The 23100-nt window shown below is 32.9% G+C and overlaps 1 protein-coding gene and 1 long non-coding RNA gene across 2 annotated transcripts in view; one reads left to right on the forward strand and one right to left on the reverse strand.

The window, feature by feature from the left end:
- Nucleotides 1-19374, forward strand: part of LOC106056961 (tetratricopeptide repeat protein 27-like) — a 31567-nt gene extending 12193 nt beyond the window's left edge. The window contains exons 8-24 of the mRNA XM_056024801.1: nucleotides 1665-1789; nucleotides 2282-2394; nucleotides 5755-5821; nucleotides 5910-6023; nucleotides 6208-6309; nucleotides 6667-6789; nucleotides 11292-11465; nucleotides 11701-11754; nucleotides 12097-12195; nucleotides 15054-15106; nucleotides 15514-15592; nucleotides 15793-15879; nucleotides 17168-17281; nucleotides 17364-17447; nucleotides 17886-17997; nucleotides 18246-18343; nucleotides 19218-19374. Coding sequence (XP_055880776.1) covers nucleotides 1665-1789; nucleotides 2282-2394; nucleotides 5755-5821; nucleotides 5910-6023; nucleotides 6208-6309; nucleotides 6667-6789; nucleotides 11292-11465; nucleotides 11701-11754; nucleotides 12097-12195; nucleotides 15054-15106; nucleotides 15514-15592; nucleotides 15793-15879; nucleotides 17168-17281; nucleotides 17364-17447; nucleotides 17886-17997; nucleotides 18246-18343; nucleotides 19218-19340 — 1721 coding nt within the window. The 3' untranslated portion in view covers nucleotides 19341-19374. The remainder of the gene's footprint in view (nucleotides 1-1664; nucleotides 1790-2281; nucleotides 2395-5754; nucleotides 5822-5909; nucleotides 6024-6207; nucleotides 6310-6666; nucleotides 6790-11291; nucleotides 11466-11700; nucleotides 11755-12096; nucleotides 12196-15053; nucleotides 15107-15513; nucleotides 15593-15792; nucleotides 15880-17167; nucleotides 17282-17363; nucleotides 17448-17885; nucleotides 17998-18245; nucleotides 18344-19217) is intronic.
- Nucleotides 12877-14629, reverse strand: LOC129925295 (uncharacterized). Its single transcript, XR_008777092.1, has 4 exons — nucleotides 14261-14629; nucleotides 13568-13644; nucleotides 13157-13288; nucleotides 12877-12958 (listed from the first exon to the last, which is right to left on the reverse strand). It is a non-coding gene; the product is annotated as an uncharacterized LOC129925295 (long non-coding RNA).
- Nucleotides 19375-23100: the final 3726 nt, after the last annotated feature.

Below are 23100 nucleotides of genomic sequence, written 5' to 3' on the forward strand. Positions count from 1 at the left end.
TATCTTTGAGCCTTGAAGGCAGTGAGCAGATGATGTTTACTTAATGTTTATCTTTGAGCCTTGAAGGCAGTGAGCAGATGATGTTTACTTAATATTTATCTTTGAGCCTTGAAGTCAGTGGGTAGATGATGTTTACTTAATGTTTATCTTTGAGCCTTGAAGTCAGTGGGTAGATGATGTTTACTTAATGTTTATCTTTGAGCCTTGAAAGCAGTGGGTAGATGATGTTTACTTAATGTTTATCTTTGAGCCTTGAAGTCAGTGGGTAGATGATGTTTACTTAATGTTTATCTTTGAGCCTTGAAGGCAGTAAGCAGATGATGTTTACTTAATATTTATCTTTGAGCCTTGAAGGCAGTGAACAGATGATGTTTACTTAATATTTATCTTTGAGCCTTGAAGGCAGTGGGTAGATGATGTTTACTTAATATTTATCTTTGAGCCTTGAAGGCAGTGGGTAGATGATGTTTACTTAATGTTTATCTTTGAGTCTTGAAGGCAGTGGGTAGATGATGTTTACTTAATGTTTATCTTTGAGCCTTGAAGGCAGTGGGTAGATGATGTTTACTTAATGTTTATCTTTGAGCCTTGAAGGCAGTGGGTAGATGATGTTTACTTAATATTTATCTTTGAGCCTTGAAGGCAGTGGGTAGATGATGTTTACTTAATGTTTATCTTTGAGTCTTGAAGGCAGTGGGTAGATGATGTTTACTTAATGTTTATCTTTGAGCCTTGAAGGCAGTGGGTAGATGATGTTTACTTAATGTTTATCTTTGAGCCTTGAAGGCAGTGAGCAGATGATGTTTACTTAATGTTTATCTTTGAGCCTTGAAGGCAGTGGGTAGATGATGTTTACTTAATGTTTATCTTTGAGCCTTGAAGGCAGTGGGTAGATGATGTTTACTTAATGTTTATCTTTGAGCCTTGAAGGCAGTGAGCAGATGATGTTTACTTAATATTTATCTTTGAGCCTTGAAGGCAGTGAGCAGATGATGTTTACTTAATGTTTATCTTTGAGCCTTGAAGTCAGTGGGTAGATGATGTTTACTTAATGTTTATCTTTGAGCCTTGAAGTCAGTGGGTAGATGATGTTTACTTAATGTTTATCTTTGAGCCTTGAAGGCAGTGGGTAGATGATGTTTACTTAATGTTTATCTTTGAGCCTTGAAGGCAGTGGGTAGATGATGTTTACTTAATGTTTATCTTTGAGCCTTGAAGGCAGTGGGTAGATGATGTTTACTTAATGTTTATCTTTGAGCCTTGAAGTCAGTGGGTAGATGATGTTTACTTAATGTTTATCTTTGAGCCTTGAAGGCAGTGGGTAGATGATGTTTTTTCTTTCCCTTGTGTTTACAGTTAAGAAAAGTGAGATTTGGATAGAACATTGACAGATAATCTTACATTTTTGCAGTTTTCAATCATAGTCACTCTTCAAAGATGAGTAGTCAAATGTTAAAATTCTAGCCCTTTACCAAAATTCAAACCCAAGACTTGATTTGGTGATCAAGCTTTATGCCACTATGTCCCATCTTTCAAAAGATGTACTAGAGTCCTGATTTGCTCAAAATATTTTTTTGTGTGTGTTTATTACTTGTTTCGGTGTTTAGTACCAGTGTTTCCCTAACACAAGCTCATAATAGAAGTCATAATTTGTCATTATTTAGGAGCCATGGGCAGACGTACACGCTATCAAGAGGATGCCAAAGCTCAGTTGGTTCTGAGGGTGGAAAGGAAAGAAGTCAATGACTGGAATGAGACATTGAGTACCAACATTTGTGACTTGCCAAAGGTAATAATTAGAATATGACAGTTTTAATATCTAGTAGTCAACTTGAATGGCAATATGGTAGTCAGAGGAGTGAAAGGCTTAGCTGCTGAGTATCTTTTGTTAAGATGGGAATGAATGCTTGGATTTATAATTCAGGATTTTGAGATTCTTATCAGTGGCTGATAGTATGAGAAATCAAAGAGAGTTGGTTGTTGTGCTAGCCATATGTCCCATTAAATCAGTGGACCAGAGACTAAATTTGCATCACTTGCCTCCTAGATCTAATATAAATACTTGAACATTGTCATCTAGTTTCATACATTTCTCTCAACTTTTTCTATTGAGTTTGTATATACAATAAATAATGTATTGTAGGCTATGATATAGATTATTACACTTTTATTTCTATTAAAACTAATATTTTATATAACTCCCTAGATACTTTCTACCCACTATGATTGAAATTTTCTATAATTAGTAATTTATAAACTTTCTAATGGCTTTTTTTTTTAGAATCTTCCACTTGATGATGACACAGTTTTAAATGATATTAAGTTCATAGATGAAGATGCGGTGGAGTCTCCAAAGCTGTCTCCCATAGAACTGGCATTAGTTCTTGGTCTTATGTAAGTTTCTTCCTGTAGAATTGGCACCAATACTTAGTCTAATTTGTCTTTATTCATTAATATTTTCATCATATACTGTCAAAGTTCAGCTTGAAACATGCAATTTAGACAAAATGAAGCAATGTCTTGCAATGGGTTATAATAGCTTTTTAGTTGTCTTTTATTGAATACATTAATACATTGATTGATTAAGTCTTTTTGAATGAAACCATTTTTTTCCATTTATTGTATTTATTTTTTACCAAAGTATTTTTTAAGTTTGAAGTTCTAAAGGTCTAATGAAAATCTAATGAATACCTTGACTTTTGTTGGGACAAATAATGAAAGTTGGTCATTGTATCTGCCACCATTCTTAGTCATTAGCAATAGTTTTAAGTAAATTATGATTTGCCTTCTCCATGATGATTATAAATCCAAGCATTCATTCCCATCTTAACTCAAGATACTCAGGCTTAAAGGGTATTTTAATTATACAGCGTCACTCATTTGTGAGTTTTTTTTAAATTAACAAAATAATTATATCTAGCAGGAATGCTCATAATATTTAGCTGCTTTCTACTTTGTTTAATTTATTTAAAAGATATGATTAAATGTTGTTGCTTTTTTTTTTATTTTTTGTTTTGTTTTTAAATAAGCATATCCTTACCAACACTTATAAGACTAGCTTAAGTATTTAAGGCATAGAGGTGAATACTTATTGTGGTACCTTTTGGAAATGTTCATTAGAGGAAATGGATAGGTGAATAGAGAAAAAAACTTGCACATCCCTGTCCATTTTTTTTTTTTTTTTTTTTTCAAAATGGCGCTGCACTGTGGCGACATCCAATTTGTGCTTTCATTATTCATTATTATTTCTTTGCTGGATGTATATTGAATGTTCTTTTGTAATTAGTTATGCAGAGGAAGACTTCTGTTTTCAAAGTGGGCTCCACAATTAGTATTTACATTAAACGTTTTACTAGATCTAGATCTGTTCTACTTTGGTTATTTGGTTAGAAATAAAAGAAGAAAAATGGCGACCCAAGATGGCGGCCGATCTAGTACTAGATCTATTCATTATAGTAAAGATCAACTCCTCGGACTTCGTTCAGAGAGGAAGCCTCTACCACTGGTGTTATGCACATATAAATTGTTTCTACCCTTCCTCTGTTAGTACAAGGAAAAGAGGGAAAAAAGCAGGACTACAGCAAAGACTGAGAAGAAGAGGCTTTCGCCCACCACTTCCTACGATTATTCTAGCTAACGTCCGCTCAATAAGAAGTAAAGTGGAGGAGATATGTGCCCATGTATGCTACGACCACGTATTTAGGGAAAGTTGTCTATTGGCTTTTACTGAGACATGGTTAGAGGAGGATGACAACGACAACCTGATTGCTATTGATGGTTTCTCTTGCGTGAGATCTGACAGAACGGCTGAGTCTAAGAAGAAGAAAGGTGGGGGGTTTTGTGTGTACATTGTACATCAACCTCAAATACTGTACCAACTACACGGTTAAAAAGAGAATGTGCTGTCCGGATCTAGAACTATTGGCACTCTCATTGAGACCTTTTTATTTGCCACGAGACTTTGGTGTTATTTACATAGTCCTGGTTTATGTTCCGCCTACAGCCAAAACGGAAGTTGCAGCTGCAATCATCGCTGACGTAGTGCATGAGTTTCAGACAAGGTCATCGGACTCACCAGTAGTTATACTGGGTGATTTTAATAAATGCACCTTGAAGGTTGACCTACCCACCTTCTATCAACACATCTCATGTCCGACAAGAGAGAACAGAACTCTGGACTTATGTTACTGTAACATCAAAGGAGCATTCACATCTCGCGAAAAGCCACCACTAGGATCATTGGACCACAAAACAGTACAACTGCTGCCTACTTACCGTACGAAACTTAAAGAAGGAAAAATCATTCAAAAAAACGTACAAGAATGGACTCAAGACAATATTCTCAAACTACAGGGATGTCTAGACTGCACTGACTGGAATTTGTTTAAGGAGACCACTTCAAATCTGGAAGAATGGGTCGACACAGTGACAAATTACATCAAATTCTGTAAAAACATGTGTGTCAGTACTAAGAGCATCAAGATACAGGAAATAATCAAAAAGAAAAGAGCATTTATGAGTGGCGATGGACAGACAAGGAAAATTGCTCAACGAAATCTCAACGTCGTTCTTGAGGAAGGGAGGAGAAACTACCGCACCAAGCTGGAAGACTCAATTAATACAAGTGACATGAGACAGGCATGGGGCATCATGAACAAAATGGCAGGAGCACAAGTCAAAATTAAAAATAATCTTGCTACAAGAGACAAAAAAACATTGGCCAACGAGTTAAATGATTTCTATTGTCGCTTCGATGCAAAAAATTTTAATTATCTAAGACTCAAAGCCCTTGAGGAAGTCAATGTTAACAACTGTTTAGAATTAGCGATTACTAAAGAGCAAGTTTGTAACATTTTCAAAAACGTCAACCCAATGAAAGCTGGTGGGCCTGATGGAATAAAAGGGTGAATCTTAAAAGAATGTGCTGAACAACTTGCTGAACCTTTCCAAGATATTTTTTCTACTTCATTACTAAACCATGAGATACCACCTGTGTGGAAGTCATCTATAATTGTACCTGTGCCAAAGGTTTCCAAACCGAAGGAAATGAATGACTATAGACCTGTTTCACTTACTTCCATTGTGTCTAAATGTTTAGAAAAATTGGTTAATCATTGGCAAAAAACAAACCCCATTTGGGCAGTTGTTTGAGACAAACATCTATAAAAAAGCTAACAAGATCCTCGAAATAAAGAATCACCCTTTGTGTCAGGATTTTGTGATTTTACCATCACAAATGAGATACAAGACACCGATAGCAAAGACAAACAGACACAAACACTCTTTTGTTCCCCTGGCAATCAAATCATTAAATAAGAACAATCTGGTATAAACTTTGTCACATGTAAATTATGAGTGAGTCTGGTGTGAATGTACATTTTGGTTTCTTATAGTTATAATGTTTTTTGTTTGGTGTAATGCACAAATTGTAAGACAAATTTCCTTACGGACAATAAAGATTATTATTATTATTATTATTATTATTCTACCACACCATTCCTCATGGAAATTGCACACTTGTGATGGTGGCACTCCCACTAATATTTGGCAGCTCTATTGGATTGGGACTTTATTTCAGAGGGATTGGTGAAGAGCCACACTCTCATTCCAAGCCACTTGAAGAAATCTTTTTCAAGGTTCTAAAGGACCTTTAGCCTTATTCATTTTGGACACTCTACTAAATCTTTTTCTGCATAGAGTCCTGTACCTACTGCACACTTCCTCAATCACATCATTATTATATCCTACAAACAGGGAAAGTTACAGGCGCAGCTGTGCACAAGATCGTCTTACAGATGAAGAAGTGCTGACATATCTTGCTGTAAGTTTCTACAATTTTTTGTTCTGTTCTTCTTCTAGTAAGAGGTCATCTTATAAATTATTTTTTTTTTAATACCATATTGTCATAGTTTATTTTAAGTCAAACAAACAATTGGAACATATCCTTGATGGCATTGAACTTGAGGTCAAGGCTAGAGCGAGATAGCAGAAGAAGAGTTGAAAGGTCTATGATGCAACTTGAGGTAGTTTTAGTTTCTCCTGGGTCTCATTTTTAATTATTTCACAAATTCAGTGCTTCTATAAAAAAAAAAAATTCTTGCATTTTCAGCATTGAGAATTAAATTTAAAAAAAAACAACTAATTTTGTTGCTTTTTTTTTAACTTTTTAGTTTTGCAAAGTTAAATTCTTATTAAGTATTTTCTTAGGAGCTTGTCAAGATTTCTACAACACCTAACACAAAACCTGATATATGGCATCGTATCCCTTTATTTTATGCTTGTCAAGTCCCAGCGATTTGGAAAATTCAAGTAAGTACACTTTTAAAAAAAAAAAGTCTTTCTGTGTCTAAATTAACAAGCAAGGGTCTGAAATATGCTAAAATATATTATTAAAAAAAGATCAATAAAAATAAAAGTGTAAAAAAAATATGTCACTTAATCTCTTCACATCATCTCACATTCAGTATTTTGTAATCACTAAAACAAATTTACTTATTTATTATTATTATGACTGAAAATTATTGTTAAATTTAAAAGAAGATTATGGTTTAAAAAATATTCTTTGTTGGGATTTAAAAGTTATATTTTGTATTCATTTTCTTTTTTTGACAAATTGTTTTTCTTAAAATCTTAGATTCTATAAATATTTTGAAAAACTAATTTCAGGGAGAATTAGCATCATTGCTACTCTCACTTGGCTGTCTGGGAGATGCTCTCAGTGTTTTTGAGAAACTGGAATTGTGGGAAGATGTCATAGCCTGCTATCAGAAGATGGGCAAAAGTGACAGGGTTAGTGTTGGTCAAGTTTTTGAGTTTCATTTTTAAGAATGACTTGGCTTTAGTTCCACATGGACATGTTGAAATGATGTCACTACCTGCATTGTTTTTAACTTTGGTGAAAATTTTTAACCATTGTGTTTGATCTCAAATACTAATTATGACTTATTTGGATCAAGATGTCATTTACATTAAAAAAAATTTAAAGTTCTATTAGGAAAAGTGTACTATAGTGTTCTAATTTTTGCTGCACTTTGTTAAAAAAATTCTCTACAAATAACTGGCTGCTGAGTCATGGACTGCATACAGCTTATTCACAAACAAAATAAAGAAACATGAATTACTCTTAGCAAAAATAGAAATTCATAGTACATATTTTTTTTTCCAGAACCCAATAATTATGAAATTACATCCTAGTACAAGAAAATAAGCTATAATAAAATTGCATCCTTCAATTTGTACCTTTCAGCATGAGTATATTCTTCTCTTGTATATGAAATATATATTTTTTTTTTAATGGAGAATAATAATTTGTTCTTCTGTTGTTGTTTTTTTTTGCAGTTCATTCAAATCAGTCATTTAGAATGTGCTATATTGTAACTTTATAACTGACTTGAAACTTCAATTGTTTTGAAATGAAATTTTGAAATGGTACTGATGTTATCTTATCTTATATAATACAGACGTTACTTCAAAAAAGAAGATGATTACGTCCTACGCGTCATGCATTTAGTCATGCATATTAACCAATGACTTAAATTCTGCCAATTCACTGGTTTTCCTGGCTAGCTCAGGCAACCCATTCCATGCTCTAATAGCACTAGGGAAGAAGGAGTATTTGTACAAATTTGTCCTAGCATATGGGACGAGGAATGTGCCTTTATCTTTGTGTCTTTCAGAGTATTTTATTAAATTTTGTTTTTGTATTTGAAGATTATGGTTCAGTGTTTTATGTATTATTGCTACTTTACTTTTGAGCCTTCTGTCCTGAAGGCTTTCTAAATTTAGTGATTTTACTAAAGGTGTTACTCTAGTCAAATGTGAATATTCGTTTGTTATGAATCGCACTGCTCTATTTTGTGTCTGTTCTAGTTTCTTAATGTTTTCTTGAGTTGAGGGGTCCCAAACAGAGGATGCATATTCTATTATTGGCCTAACCAAGGTTAAATAACATTTTAGTTTTATGTTCTTATTTGATTTATAGAAATTTCTTTTAATAAATCCTAATGCTTTGTTTGATTTTTTTGTAGTTTCATCAATATGTGGATTCCATGACAGTTTTTCATTTATTATAACACCTAGGTATTTTGCGTTTTTAGTCTGTGTTACTGGTTTGCCATGAATAAGATAAGTGGAATTAATTTGTTTTAGTTTTTTTGTTACTCTTAACAACTGACATTTTTCTGGGTGGAAAGACATGCTCCAATTTGATTCCTATTTCTTTAATTCATCTAATTCTCTTTGTAAAATATCTGTGTCTTGTGTTGTTTTTATTGTTCTATATATTATGCAATCGTCTGCAAATAATCTGACTTTTGTTCCTGAAGTAATGCAATTTGGTAAATCATTTATGTAAATTAAAAATAGTAGTGGACCCAAGACTGTTCCTTGAGGTACACCTGAGTTTACTGTTATCGGTGTTGATTTAGAACCATTTATTATTACAGTTTGTTCTCTCCCTATCAGAAAGTCTTTAATCCACTGATGCAGTGGACCATTAATGCCGAAATATTTTAATTTTTTAAGCAAACTATGGTGGTGAATTTTGTCAAAAGCTTTAGAAAAATCTAGTAAGATAGCATCTATTTGTTCACTATTATCTAAACCTTTTGAAAAATCATCAATTAGTCCTATTAGTTGTGTTTCACATGATCTATATTTCCTAAAGCCATGTTGGTATGGTGTGAGGACATTATGTTTGTCTAAGTGGTTTATGATGTTGCTACATATTATGTGTTCTAGGATTTTACATGTGATGCTGGTAAGTGATACTGGTCTGTAGTTTCCTGGGTCAGATCTCCTTTTTTAAATAGGGGGGTGACATTAGCTTCTTTCCAGTCCTTTGGTACTCTGCCCTGGTTAAGTGAAGCCTGAAAGAGTATTTTGAACACTGGGGCTAGCTCATTACTTAGTTCTTTGAGTAATCTAGCTGGAATACCATCAGGTCCAGAAGCTTTATTTGGTTTGGTGTTGGCTAATAGTTTTTGAATTCCATTTTCTTGTACTACTATATCTTCTATGTTGTCTACTTGGTTCAAATTCAGTAATATGTCTTTGTCTCCTGGGGCTGAGAATGCTGATGCAAAGTATTTGTTTAGAATGTTTGCTTTTGTTTCATTATCATTATGTATTATGTTATGTTCATCTTTTAATGGCGCTACGCCTGTTGTTTCCATTTTCTTAGACTTAATGTATGACCATAGGTTTTTGTTGTTATCTTTAGATATTACATTGTTTATGTATTCACTCTGCAGCTGTCTGCTTACTTTTTGGGTTAAGTGTTTAATTTTTATATACTTTTTGTAAACTCTTTCTGCATTAGTTTCTTTAAATTTTCTATATAGGTTTTCCTTCTGTTTACAAAGCTTCTTTAGTCTATTATTAAACCAGCATTTATTTATTTTGTTTGATGTGTATTTAGTTGGTATATGATTTGTGTATTTAGTTGGTATATGATTTTCTATAATGCTTTTAAGATGGTTTTTAATGAAATTCCAGAGGTCATCGACTGGTTGGTTAATGTCTTTTTCTAATAAGAATGTTTGTTGAAAGTTTAATGCAGCTTGGTGTAGTTGTGTTAGGTTACATTTATTCCAGAGTAAGATTTTTCTTTTGGGTTTTGTATTGGCTACTGCTTTTATCTGACTGTGTATTTTTATGATCTCATGGTCTGATAGACCAGGGATAATATTATAATCAACTACTAGTCCAGGTCTGTTGGTTAAGAAGAGATCTAATGTGTTGTTTAATCTAGTTGGCTTTTTAATGATTTGATCTAAACTTAGGTTGTGTAAAGTTTCTATGAAAAGCTCATTTATGTCCTTAAGGTTTTGGTGTTTATCTATGGTTAGTGTTTTCCAATTTATATCAGGTAGGTTGAAATCACCCATAATCCAAAAAACTGCATTTTTATTTGTCTCTTTAAGTGTAGTAATCTGATTACATAGTTCCTGCATGTATTCTAAACTAGAATTTGGTGGTCTGTAAATGCTGCCTATTATTAGGGATGTTGAGGTGGTATTAATTTTACAAAATGTTGATTCTATATTTTTTGAGTTAGGTAAGGTAATTTCTTCTGCTATAAGAGTGTTTTTTATTGCTAAAAGAACTCCTCCATGATTATCAGCCCTATCTTTTCTAAAAATTTCATAATTACTATTGAAAATTTCTGCATTATAAATTTCAGGATGTAGCCAAGTTTCTGTGCCTGCAATTATGTCTGGTTTCTCACATTCTAATAAAATTTCTAAGTCTGCTGTTTTGTTCCTAATGCTTTGAAAATTTATTACTAAGGTTTTAAGGTATTTTGGTGTTACTTCTTTAGTAGGTTTGTTTAGTGAGGCTGTTGTATTAATTTTAGTAGATTTAGGTTTAACAGGAGTGGATCTGGCTAGTGGTTGGTGAGTTTGGTTTGGGATGGTGTTTAGGATGTTGTATGGGTTAGAAGTGTCTGCATCAAAGGAATCAAACAGTCCTGATGTAAACTGAGGTAACCCACATGGTACACAGTGCCATGATGCATCTTTGTTGCCTAAGGCATAATACACAGGTGTATTCATATGGAGACATGATGCATGGTACCATTCATCGCAGGTGTCACATTGAATGGCTTTCTGTTTCATGGTGCATACTTTTTTGCAGATGTTGCATCTATCTTTAGATCTAGGCCCTGGATTTGACTCTACATCCCCTGCTATTAATATTAACAGTGATAGGTATTTATTTCTGGTGTGTCTGATTGAGAACTTCCATTTGTGATGGGTAATCTTCTTTAGTGTTATGGATGTGTATGTTAGGTTATTTTTTAAGTTGCTTTGATCTAAAGTGTGATGATTGATTATGACTGTTGTTTCCTTTTTAAGTTTAGTGTTGACTAAGGTAGATCTGGTTCTGTGTTCAGCTAGTGTGTATTTAGTAATTATTAGGATAAATAGCCAGAGCAATTTCATGATGACTGTTGTTGATTTTAGTTTTTAAAGGGGTCTAGTCTAAATCTAGTTTAAGGTTTACAATGCCTAATTTATGACTAAATCTAAATTGAAAGCTAATTTACAATGACAATTAAATCAAATGAAATGGTTTATTAAATTGAAAATATGGACCTAGTCTAGACGACCTAGACTAGATCTAGAATTCTAGGTCTAGATCTAATTCTAGATCAATATATTTACGTGTATAATTAACTATATAGAATATTACTATTAGTTATTATTAGTAGTGTTCTCGTTGCATTCAGAAGTCAGAAAGTCCTATTATTACATCAGCTGTTTACATTTTTTAAAAATTATTTTTAGGCAGAGACATTAATAAAAGAAAGGCTAGCTATAGAAGAAACTCCATCACTTTTGTGTTACCTCGGTGATATCACCCGTGACATTCAGCACTATCAGCGTGCTTGGGAGCTGTCCAATCATAAGAGTGCCAGAGCCAAGAGATGTATGGGATACATCTATTTCCAGGAAGAAAAAGTTGGTTTATATTTATAAATTCTATTTAAACAGATAAGTTTTGTAGATATAATATTGTTACAGAAATTGGCAACTTTATATCTTTTGCACAAGAGATCTACAGGTCTTAAAGTTTGTTTGTTTTTTTAATACATGCACAATGATATATTTTTTATGAGTTGAAATGGTAAGAATTATATAAACTTAGCTTTTAGAGTGATTTGAAAATAAATATAAGTTTCTCTATACATTTCAGTATGAACAAGCCATTGAAAGTTTTGCAGTGTCTCTTAAGATTAACTCACTGCAGGTTAGTTTAAAATATTCAGTCACTTTATTTAAATAGGACTTTGTTTGAAATGTTGTTTTTCTTTGTAACTCAGTAAATTACTTTATCACTAATATGTCATACATTATACACTCATCAAATAATTCATACACATTAAACACTTAAAACTGAATAATTTTTTAAACACATCATTATTCTATAATTTGAAAAAAACAAGGAATTATCATGAACCTATAATAATGTTTTTGAGAATTTATTAATGGATAATTATAAAATTTAATGTATAGTTGAGTATAAATTTATTGTTTAAATTTAAACACATGTATAAATATTACACTGGCCCATACAAAACTCCATCCTCAGATTCCTGTGTGGTTCACCTATGGCTGTGCTTCAATGGCATGTCAAAAATTTGAAGAAGGAGCCAAGGCATTTAAGCGTTGTGTCAACTTAGACTTTGATGTAAGTCAATAAGTTTTTTTTATTATTATTTGTAATATAAATGTATGGATGAGTTGAAGCGTGACCTCCGTGACCCCAGGCCGTAAGGCTGGTTTGTGACGTAGTAGGTCAGCGACCATTGTTTCTGATCGTAACCAGAGCCTGACTGTGTGTTAGCGCTTAGGCGAAGTGTTGTAAACTGTAACACAGCCAACGTGTAGTTGTCCTGATGACTATACACAGACGTATTATTAAACTAGACTAATCACTGGATCTAGACTTTATCTATTTACTTATATACACACTAAGCGATTGTGTTAGCATTAGCGCTTAGGCGAAGTGTTGTAAAATGTAACACAACCAACATGTAGTTGTTGTCCTCATAACTATAAACAGACGTATTATTAAAGTAGACAAATTACTAGGTCTAGACTTAGATGCTCATAACTATAAACAGACGTATTATTAAAGTAGACAAATTACTAGGTCTAGACTTAGATGCTCATAACTATAAACAGACGTATTATTATAAACTAGACAAATTACTAGGTCTAGACTTAGATGCTCATAGTTCTAGCCTAAAGTAGTATTTACTTCCTAGCAATAGCCTCTTTTTATAGTCTTGTTGATCATCAAAAGCATAAAAAATTTAAATTATTTATAATACTAATATTATATGCTAAATGCTAGTAATAATTATTACTCACTTTAGAGTATTCCTTTATAGTACGTAATCCTTCAATACTGTCCATGATACTTCGTCTTGAAAATGTTAATGGCAGATCTGAAAGTTTACAATTAATTTTTTTGAAATGAAATGCAAACTGTATAAAATATAAAATAAAATGTATATATTAGGCCTATATATAACATCTTACATTTACTAGAATAATTTGGTATATACCGAAGTAGACAAATTACTAGGTCTAGACTTAGATGCTCATAACTATAAACAGACGTATTATTAAAGTAGACAAATTACTAGGTCTAGACTTAGACTTAGCCATCCTGCGACTTCCTGAGACTTAACACTTTTTTTAATGCACTCTCTACTCTTTCATGTGTAGTAGCTAGTCCACAATACTTCATCGTCTTCAAAATGTTAACGGCAGATCTGAAAGTTAAATAAAGTTTACTATTAATATTTTTTAGATGAAATGCAAACTGTAAATAAATACTGTATATAATATAATAATATCAAACATTTACAAGAATATCTATTGATAGAATCGTTATTAAATTAATAGATTTACATAGTTCTAGCCTAAAGTAGTATTTACTTCCTAGCAATAGCCTCTTTTTATAGTCTTGTTGATCATCAAAAGCATAAAAAATTTAAATTATTTATAATACTAATATTATATGCTAAATGCTAGTAATAATTATTACTCACTTTAGAGTATTCCTTTATAGTACGTAATCCTTCAATACTGTCCATGATACTTCGTCTTGAAAATGTTAATGGCAGATCTGAAAGTTTACAATTAATTTTTTTGAAATGAAATGCAAACTGTATAAAATATAAAATAAAATGTATATATTAGGCCTATATATAACATCTTACATTTACTAGAATAATTTGGTATATACCGAGGTATAAAATATGACAGATCTAATAGTAACTGTCTAACAGTCTAATAGAATGAGTCTATGTAACTATAGAATACTAGTAATAGACTACAATAGATTATAGATCTGTACTTCTACTGGTTATATATATATAATATATATAATATATGTATCTATATAAAATATATATATGTATCTCTATTATAAATCTATAAGTTACTACCTGTCTATTTATACTTCTATATAATATACGGACTATACTATGCTATTGGTATATAAACTAGATCTAGACTCTATAATTATTGACAGAATCGTTATTAAATGAATAGATTTACAATTAGATCTACATCGTCCTAGCCTAGATCAAGTATTCAATGCCTAGGCTAGGCCTAGATTTCTAGATCTACCCACTTTGACTTTATAATTATATAATGATTATCATGTTAATCATCAAAAGCATACAAGTCAATTAATTATGTATAATGTTAATATGCTGGATCTAGAAATATTTACTTACTTTAGAGTACTCCTTTAATGGTACGTAGATCTAATCCTTCTACTAAGCCAAAGGTATTACCGCTGGCCATTTTTTCTTTCTAAGCCATCATTCATCATCTTTTGGTTATTGGAAAGCATATCTGCTAGTTACTAGTAGTGCTAGATCTAGATCCTTTACAAAACGAGACATTTGTTCACCATTGTAGATCTAGAGTTTTAATCCATGATGAATATTTTGAAAAGTCTAAATCATATTTAGATGAAGATTCTATTTGTTTCAAAAGAAATCTTTCTGTCTATGTAAACTACACAGCAACACAGTGGACTGAGTGGTTACGTACACACGCATCAATCAGTGACGCATAACCTTGGCCTCTGACCAGTAGGCCGCGACCTGGTCAGAGCTAAGGCTTTCTATGTCGAAGGCGCCGGTTGAAGACTCTTTTTATCAATAAATAAGTATAGTTTACTAAGGAATGGGAAATATGAGAATGCTTTGTAAATGCAGTTTGCGATAGTGATTGTGAGTAACTAAACAAAAAGTTTGGAATGTAAGAGTTTATGTTGAGAAATGCTGTACAGTTCTGTTGATATTGAAGTTTTCATTATGTTATGAAGTTTAGGCTAACTTTTGTTTTATCTATAAATGAAACAGCTACATTAGTAAAAGGAGTTATTGCATATAAAAGGATACACAACAGTTTGAATAAATGTTTATGCCGCTAGTAGTGCTCATCAAAATAATAGCTTAAAAAATATTTTTGAAATGTTTCCTAAAACAAGTTTACATCTGGGTTTTTTTTTTCATATAGAACTTTGAAGCTTGGAGTAACCTGGCAACATGCTATGTTAGACTGAAGGAAAAGTAAGTGGACTTTATGTTTTACATTCTATTTCTTGCACACTAATAGTCTAGAGCTAAATACCAGATCATGAATTAGTTGTGGAGTAATCCTTTTTTTTTAGTCATATATCTACAAATTTGAAAATGAGCTAATAAATATTTGCCTTTAATTTCACTAAACAAGATATTAGGCTAAACAAATCTTTAGTACAACACCTCAGAAAAGTTCTTATACAAGCATTATTTATAAAATATATGCTCCAACATTCAGCTAATGATTATTAGCCCTGTTTAATTGTGGAGGAGTTATTAAGGTTCAACAGCTACTTTGCTGGTCTTCTGTAAAACAGTTTCAGGACCAAAAGAAAACTATTGCATGATTAAACAAAAGTCAATGTAAACTATGATCTGTGATAAATATTTCTCAGGAAGAAAGCTTATGCAACACTGCAAGATGCTTTGAAGTGTAACTATGACAACTGGCGACTCTGGGAAAATAACCTTATTGTAAGAAATTTTTACAGTTTTTGATACTGTTTATTTGCATTCTCAAGTGAAACATTTTTTTTTAAATTATTGAATTGTGTTTACCAAATGTATAGATGTTATTGTTCTTCATCTTCCTAATCATAACTATGTATACAATGGAATTAACCAGATTACCACTGAGTGATTTGTGTGTAACTTTAAAACTTGTGCTTTTCTAGATTGGCACAGATTGTGGAGAGTTTGAAGATGTGATCAGATCCTACCATCGTCTCTTGGACCTTAGAGAAAAATGGGTGGACAAAGAGGTAATATTTATCAAAACTAAGTTTTTTAAACTTATGAGTTTTCTTTACTAAATATGACTTACTTCTACTTATTGATATTGTAATTATAAAACAGTGATATTAACCATCATTGCTCCAGTATTTTTTTTTTATAATATTTCCATGTTTTATCATGTTTAACTTTGAATTAGATTTAAATATAGTATTGACAGATCCTGACGTGTGTACTAGTACATGAAAACAGATCTTCCTACTATATATATTATTGATCCAATGAAATGGAAATTCAGTTTGACTACAATTGACAACATCAGCGTAACTACTGTACAATAACAGTATAGATGAAAAATTCGAACAACATTCACACACAAAACATATACACATTCACAACCAGCGCTTTATGAATTTGACTTCTATGTACTTCTCGATGACGACAGCTGATCTTGTAACACTCTGACCGAAATTATATATATATGTATTTTTTAAAAATTGGTTAAAGCCTAAGTGATGCAAAGCATTGTTGAGTGACTGACTGTGTTACACAAAGTGATGACAAAAAAAGATCCTGGCTAAAGAATTAAAAAAAAATAAAATTAAATCAATTAAAATTAAAAATGCATTTTTAAAAAAAAGTTAATGTGAACCTATTAATTGAAAAAACTAATGACATACTTCAAAGATAGTGCAGAATAGTCTCATTCTAATGCTCCTTCATTCATTGCTTAGAATTTGCCAATGACACTGATTAAGAACAAAGAAATACTGACATACATTTTTTAAAAAAGATATTAATGTGAATTTTAATTTAAAAATAAAAGGTAATTAATTATTATTAAACATGATAAAATAATGAATTTAAAAAAAAAAAAAAATTACAAACCTCATTCTCATTTATGATCAATGACTTTTTTTCTATCTTAAGAGGTTTCATGACTTAATCAGACAACTTTAGATTTAAGCTTTTTTTTTTATTTAGGGCCCCAAGGTGTCAATAGCCTCTAACATGACAGAAATGATCTAAGAAATATTCATGTCATGTTAAATCAAGATTGGTCAAACTTTTGATTTCTTTAAAAAAAGAAAAGAATGACATTTTACAGTTTCTTTTATCATATTAGGTTAATAGAAGTTCATTCTGTTATCTACACAAATGAATTACATTTTTTTTTTACACAAAAAGTGTTACTAGTGTATTAACTATATTGCAAAACCTATGTTCAATCATAAGTTATAGACCGACAGGACAGGGTTTCTGTTACATTTTAATTATTTACATTTTGTTTACTCTCAGAATTTTCATTTTTGATAGGTCCTTAACATTCTAACCAGAGCTGTGTTGGAGAAAATTCCAGATGCAGATGGACGCTCTGCTGAAAGACTAGACTCCAAACTCTCAGAGCTGTTTGGTCGAATAACATCCAAAGTAAGAACTCACCAGCTAAGAAATTACGGTGCTAGAAATCCTGTAATCTAACAGTGTGTAATGTATTGTATTTTTCTTATAGGTGACATCTGAAGGAGAGATCTGGGCCAACTATGCCAAACTAAGCAGTAATAAAATACAAGGCAAAGAGCCAGACCTTGAAAAAGTAAAGTCTTTCACTTGGACGCAGTCATTGGTTTTGTTTTTTTGTCTTTTGGATTTGAGAGTTTACCAAGCTTAGAGAATTTTTTCCAAGCTATTTGAGTTGTAATATTTCACAGCAAACGTGTGATTCTAAAAATTTTTTACATGATGCAGATTTTAGGACATTAATGGGGGAGGAGGGGTTTTAAGTGAATTAACTCATTCAAAAAAGTTAATGTTTGAGGATTGAGAGGCAAATTCACAGAGTTATCAATTTTTAAAAAAGTATTATTAAGTCTTATTGGGACTTATTAAAGATATTTTTGAATTGGCCCTATTTAATGTTTACTTTCTGGACTAAAAAAGCTTTTTATGATTATTAAGATTATTCTGAGTTTGACAAAAAATTATAGTCATAGTATGGTGGACTAATGCCATTTTGTGTTTAAAACTTTCCCAGGCTCTGCAGTTTCTGCAAAAGTCCTACAGATGTTATACACAGAAAGTGGACTGGGAGAAAGATGTAGTCATCTGTAAGAAGGTTGGGGATGAAGCTGTAAACTTGGCACAAAGTTAGTTGTTTGTTGTTGTTGTTTTTTTTCAGAATGTATAAATAATAATTTATTATATGCCATTAAATTTTGGTAAACCCTTTAATATTCTTATTATTATATTTTATTTGACCAATATTAGTGAATTGACTTTTTTTTTTAATAAAATTAAACATCAAGAAAAGACATTTCTTTTCTATCATACTTACTTCAGTTTGTAATATAAAAGGATATGCAATAATTGTTCTTCTTCATTCTGTCCACTCCAGTTCATTTGCAATGTGCATCAGGCAAGTCACAGACCGAGAGTTTAAAACTTTTATCTGCTGCCAAAATTTTGTTAAATGGAGCTGTAGTCAAAATTCAGGTTTGATGATGGGTTTATTATTTGTTTTGTTTTTTTTATTTTATCCTGCTCACAACTTTTAAAATTTTGTTGTATATGTGTTTCTGGTGAGAATAAATGATTGTATGAAGGCTTGATTTTTTTTTCATTCTTTTAAGTGAAGTTTTTCTTGGAGACATTCTAGCCTGCAGGACACCTCTATCTGTGTGGAGAGAAAAGATTGCTAGCATTGCTCAGCTTGAGCCTAACAGATGTCAGGCTTTTACTATTGCTGATTGTATTCAGTCCTCTTTAGTCAAAATCTTAACTTTCCATTAAGCCCTGAACTCAATAGTCAAATGCTTTACAAATGAGGACACTGTGGTCTCTACTTAACCATTTGTATGTGTTACATATTCCCCACTTGATATCCAATCTTTTTATTTTCATAGCTGTATTTCAAGCTTTAGATATACTGGTATGCCTTATATAATTATTATTATTTGTATATATCTAGACAGAGTATTACTGTATATTTATAGTTCTATTAACAGTTTGTTCATGAGCTGAATTTCTCCAGTAGCCTTTTCTCTTTTGTTCACTTTTCACCTTCACCTAGCCCATTACGGGCACGACATGGCCTAAATTGTGCCGATGTGCCTAAACTCAAAACTCACCTAGCCCTTAGTCTGTTGAACCATTGGGAACAAAACTCTGACATCTGAGCAATTAAGTTGTAACTGGTTTTTTTTTTGTCTGTGTTACTAAGTTTACTAAGTGTCCTTAAAAACTATTTTCTTGGGATATTTAACCTCATCATTTATAATGTGAAAATTTGAGATTATTGCACAAATTTGTCAGCACTGAGTTATAAATAACAATATGAAAAACTTGCTTTTTTTTTTTCTTTCCACAGAAACAGCATACAGATCCAGTGACTCATGAATTATCCTCAGAAGTTACAGAAACTTGTCAAAAGATAAAAGATAAACTAAATGAGATTGTTGCTCAAATTGATGAAGTCAGGAATGAAAGTTAGCAATAAAGGAAACACAATAGTATAGTCAACACTAGTTGATTCTTGGTTTTGGTCTATTGTATTTTTTTGGTGTTAATGAATTCTTTTTAATATGCACACCATGCTGCAGCAGTGCTGGTCAGTGTTTGGCAAGAGATGTGGCAGACAGGTGTTGCTTACCTGTTTTGTGAGGCAGTGTAGTTGATGCATGTAGAAACCATTAAAAGGGGTTTTAAAAAAATTATACTAAATGAGTGTATGAATTTAAATGTATCGTATATATATATATATATATATATATATATATATATATATATATATATATATATTGTTATATAAAAAATTGAAACTAAATGAGTGTATGAATTTAAATGTATCATATATATATATATGTTGTTATAACACCGCCATCCAAGATAGTGCAGAAGGTGCGCACTATTAGACACTAGACTAGGAAGGATGTTGATTGGGAAGAGAAAAAGAATTTCCGCCCAAGTCTAGAACCAAAATGAAGATGTCCTATGTGTTTGTCATGTCTCCGTGTAAATAAACATCTATGTCTCGTTGAGTGGCCTCCCTTCAGTTATTACAATATATATTTGATATTAGATTCTTGTCATTCATTTTATTTTTATATTTCTAAAATAAATAAAAAATGTGAAATAACAAAAGTCTAAAGCCATTGATGCTACAAGCCATTGCGAAGATTATCATTTAGGTGACTCGAGTACTAAAGATAATTGTTTACTGTGATCTATTTGATTTCCAAGTCTGATATAGTGTTTGAAGAACATCTGAAACTCTTGAACAATAACCAAACAAAGTTCACAATGTACACTTCATTTACTTCCACCAGGGGAACCATGTCGTCGAATTGTTGGGCAATGTAGTTGTTAAAAATAAAGACGTTAATTCAACGTTTCTGTATAATGGTTGGCATCTCTCACATCATTAAAAAAAATGTTAAATAGATTAGCATTTTCTCCTAATTGATTTACATCGGTATAACTCAGTAGTGAGAATCATGGATTGATTGAAGGACAAGGATATGTATTGGCAGATGTGATCTTTATTTCGCCACACTTTTATTTGAGGGCGACCAAAAGCTTTAGTTCTTTCAACACTAACCAACAATCAACTTTGAATCACGTTGAAACTGTCAGATAGAATTGAGCCTAGACTCTTGAAACTCTAGGTCATCAAAAGTTCCATCTCACCGGCATGGTTGAACAGAGAATTCTGTCTAGAAGAAGGTTTTACAAGTGTCTAGATTCTAGATTGACACTGTCATGTCCAGTGACTCGGTCACTCCGGACTCGCGGGCTAGAGTTGCGACCGAAGGCCGAGCACATCGGGAATCACTGCCATTTTCCTTTCCTATACCGTGCGGGACATGCCAGTTATGAAACGGACCCTTGAGGAATGGCGCCTGGATTGTGACGCGGTCGTGGGAGCTCTTTTACTAGCAGTAATATAACCCCGTACACTGTACAGTGCACCCCTTAATATGAACTCCCAAGGGAGTTTCGCTACCCGGTTGGTCTAATCGTTTCCTCTTATGACCATTTCCACCCGGGCGCCACAGAGTAACATTTCAACTTGACATAGATCTAAACATTGATCTAGAATCATGACTCAAAACCAGCATCATTGGCCTCTTTCAGTCGTAGAACGACTATGGTTTATCTCGAACACGTTTTCATATGGCTGTGGAGCCCTCTTTTGGAGAGATACTCCTGTCCACATATATTGCAGGTCAAGATGGCTTTTTGGCTTTTACTTTGGTTGTGGAGGAGCCGGCCATTTTTCGTATGGCACGATTTTTCTTCAAGAGCTGAGACCCATGCTTTCTCGCTGTCCATAGCTTTTTTGGTCACCGTCTCTCTCCAACTAGTGCGGTCTAAGGTTTTGTCTTCCCGATGGTCAGTATCAATGTTCACTGATTTAAATCACGTTTTATCACATCCTTGTAATGGAGGTGGGGGCGACCAGCTTTTCTTGAGCCAGACGCGAGTTGCCCATAGAGCAGTGGCGTAGCTAAGGTGGGGGAGGAGGGGGGAATTTGAAGATCCCCCGGGCCCCCACTCGAGGGGAGTCCCCAAATGAATGTCAGAATTTTTTAAAAAATAAATCAAATATTACGTCACTGTCATGTTATCTTGCTTTTCACGTTGTTATATAAGTTAGTGACCCTATTGTATGTATTCCACACAGAGTATTCACACCTTCCATGCGGAGTTACTCTCAATTTCAAGGAGTAGCGCTGACTAGTGCCGTGTTCCTCTCAGGAAGTAACTTGGTATATAGGGTAGTTTCTTTCATCATCCGTATCATTGAAGAAGAAGCCTGGTAACAGCACTGAATACAAAGGAGACAATGAACGTGTGGAAGAAAAGTTTCACCATTCAAATGATTTATACAAAGATACAAGCAGTCGAAGAAGTGAAAATGTCTCTTGGTGAGAAGAGTAGTGCTGAAGAGACTCCAAGGGAATACCTTCTACCACAGTCAGAGAAAACATCTGAAGTAAGTGATGAAGAACCAAGTAATGGTCTTCCAAAATCACTTTCTCCAGAAGTGGAAGAAACTGTAATTAAGTACAAAGACTTCGGATAGATCCAGCCTGGAATTGTATCTGAGGAACTGCGAGCAAAGATTGTGTTAAAGAGCAGCTTTCTTTTCAAAACAAAGATGAACGGTATTTGTTGCTAGTAGGGTTTACACAAAATAAATCACGAAGATTGACGTCATGGTTCACTAAAAAGCTTCCAACAGGAGAAATTTGCAACCGATCTTGGCTCTTCTTCTCTCCACACTTAGGATCTCTATTTTGTTTTTCATATGTACTGTTTTCTAAGGCATCAGAAAAGACATCTAGTAAATTGAGCAAACCTGGAGTTGGTTTCACCAAATGGAAGAAACCTGAGAGACTGAAAGAACATGAAGAAGGAGTCCACCACAGACATGCTCTTTTGAAGAGAAAGTTAGAAGAAGAAAAGCTTAAGGCAGAACCAGATGAACTGTCACATATGTTACATGCGCAAATTTAGAAAAATCAGCAGTATTGGAGATTTATTCTGAAGCGGGTAGCAGCATATTAAGTACTTTGCAAAAAAAAAAAAAAAACAACACAAGCTTACGTGGTCACAACGAAAAACTGAATTAACCCAATTGTGGGAACTTCCTAGCATCTTTGAAATTTCTTGCAGAATTTGATGAAGTTACAAAACACCACTTACATAGAATCGAATATGGGAAGACACATTATTTGCCACCATAAATGAAATTCAAAATAAGTTTATTAACTTGATGGACAATAAAGTTAGGGAATCATTTGTCGGGAAAGTCAAGCAAGTTTTTTTACTTTTCTCTGATGTTTGATTCCACCCCAGATGTTTCTCATCAAGAACAGGTCTCCCTAATAGTTCGTTACTTGGATGTTGATAATTTCTAAATAAAAGAGTTATTCATTGGTTACTCTGAATTTTGAAACCTGATGGACAACTTTATGACAACTTTATCTAGCCTGCAGAAACGTCTCTTATACATAAATCCAAAAGCAACATTTCTGAACTGTGATAATCACTCTCTCAACCTGGCAGTGCTTCATTCTGCTGAGATAGATCCAGCTATTGTTACTTTCTGTGGAACTGTACATGAATTGTTCAACCTTTTTTTCCAATTCACCCCAGAAACTGAAAGAAGCCGAGCCTGGAGTTTAGGAAATTAATACAAGGTGGTCAGCAAAAGAAGAAGCTACGTCGGCAGCTTCCTTGCATCT

This window comes from Biomphalaria glabrata, chromosome 3 (genome assembly GCF_947242115.1).
Source record: "Biomphalaria glabrata chromosome 3, xgBioGlab47.1, whole genome shotgun sequence".
NCBI lineage: Eukaryota > Metazoa > Mollusca > Gastropoda > Planorbidae > Biomphalaria > Biomphalaria glabrata.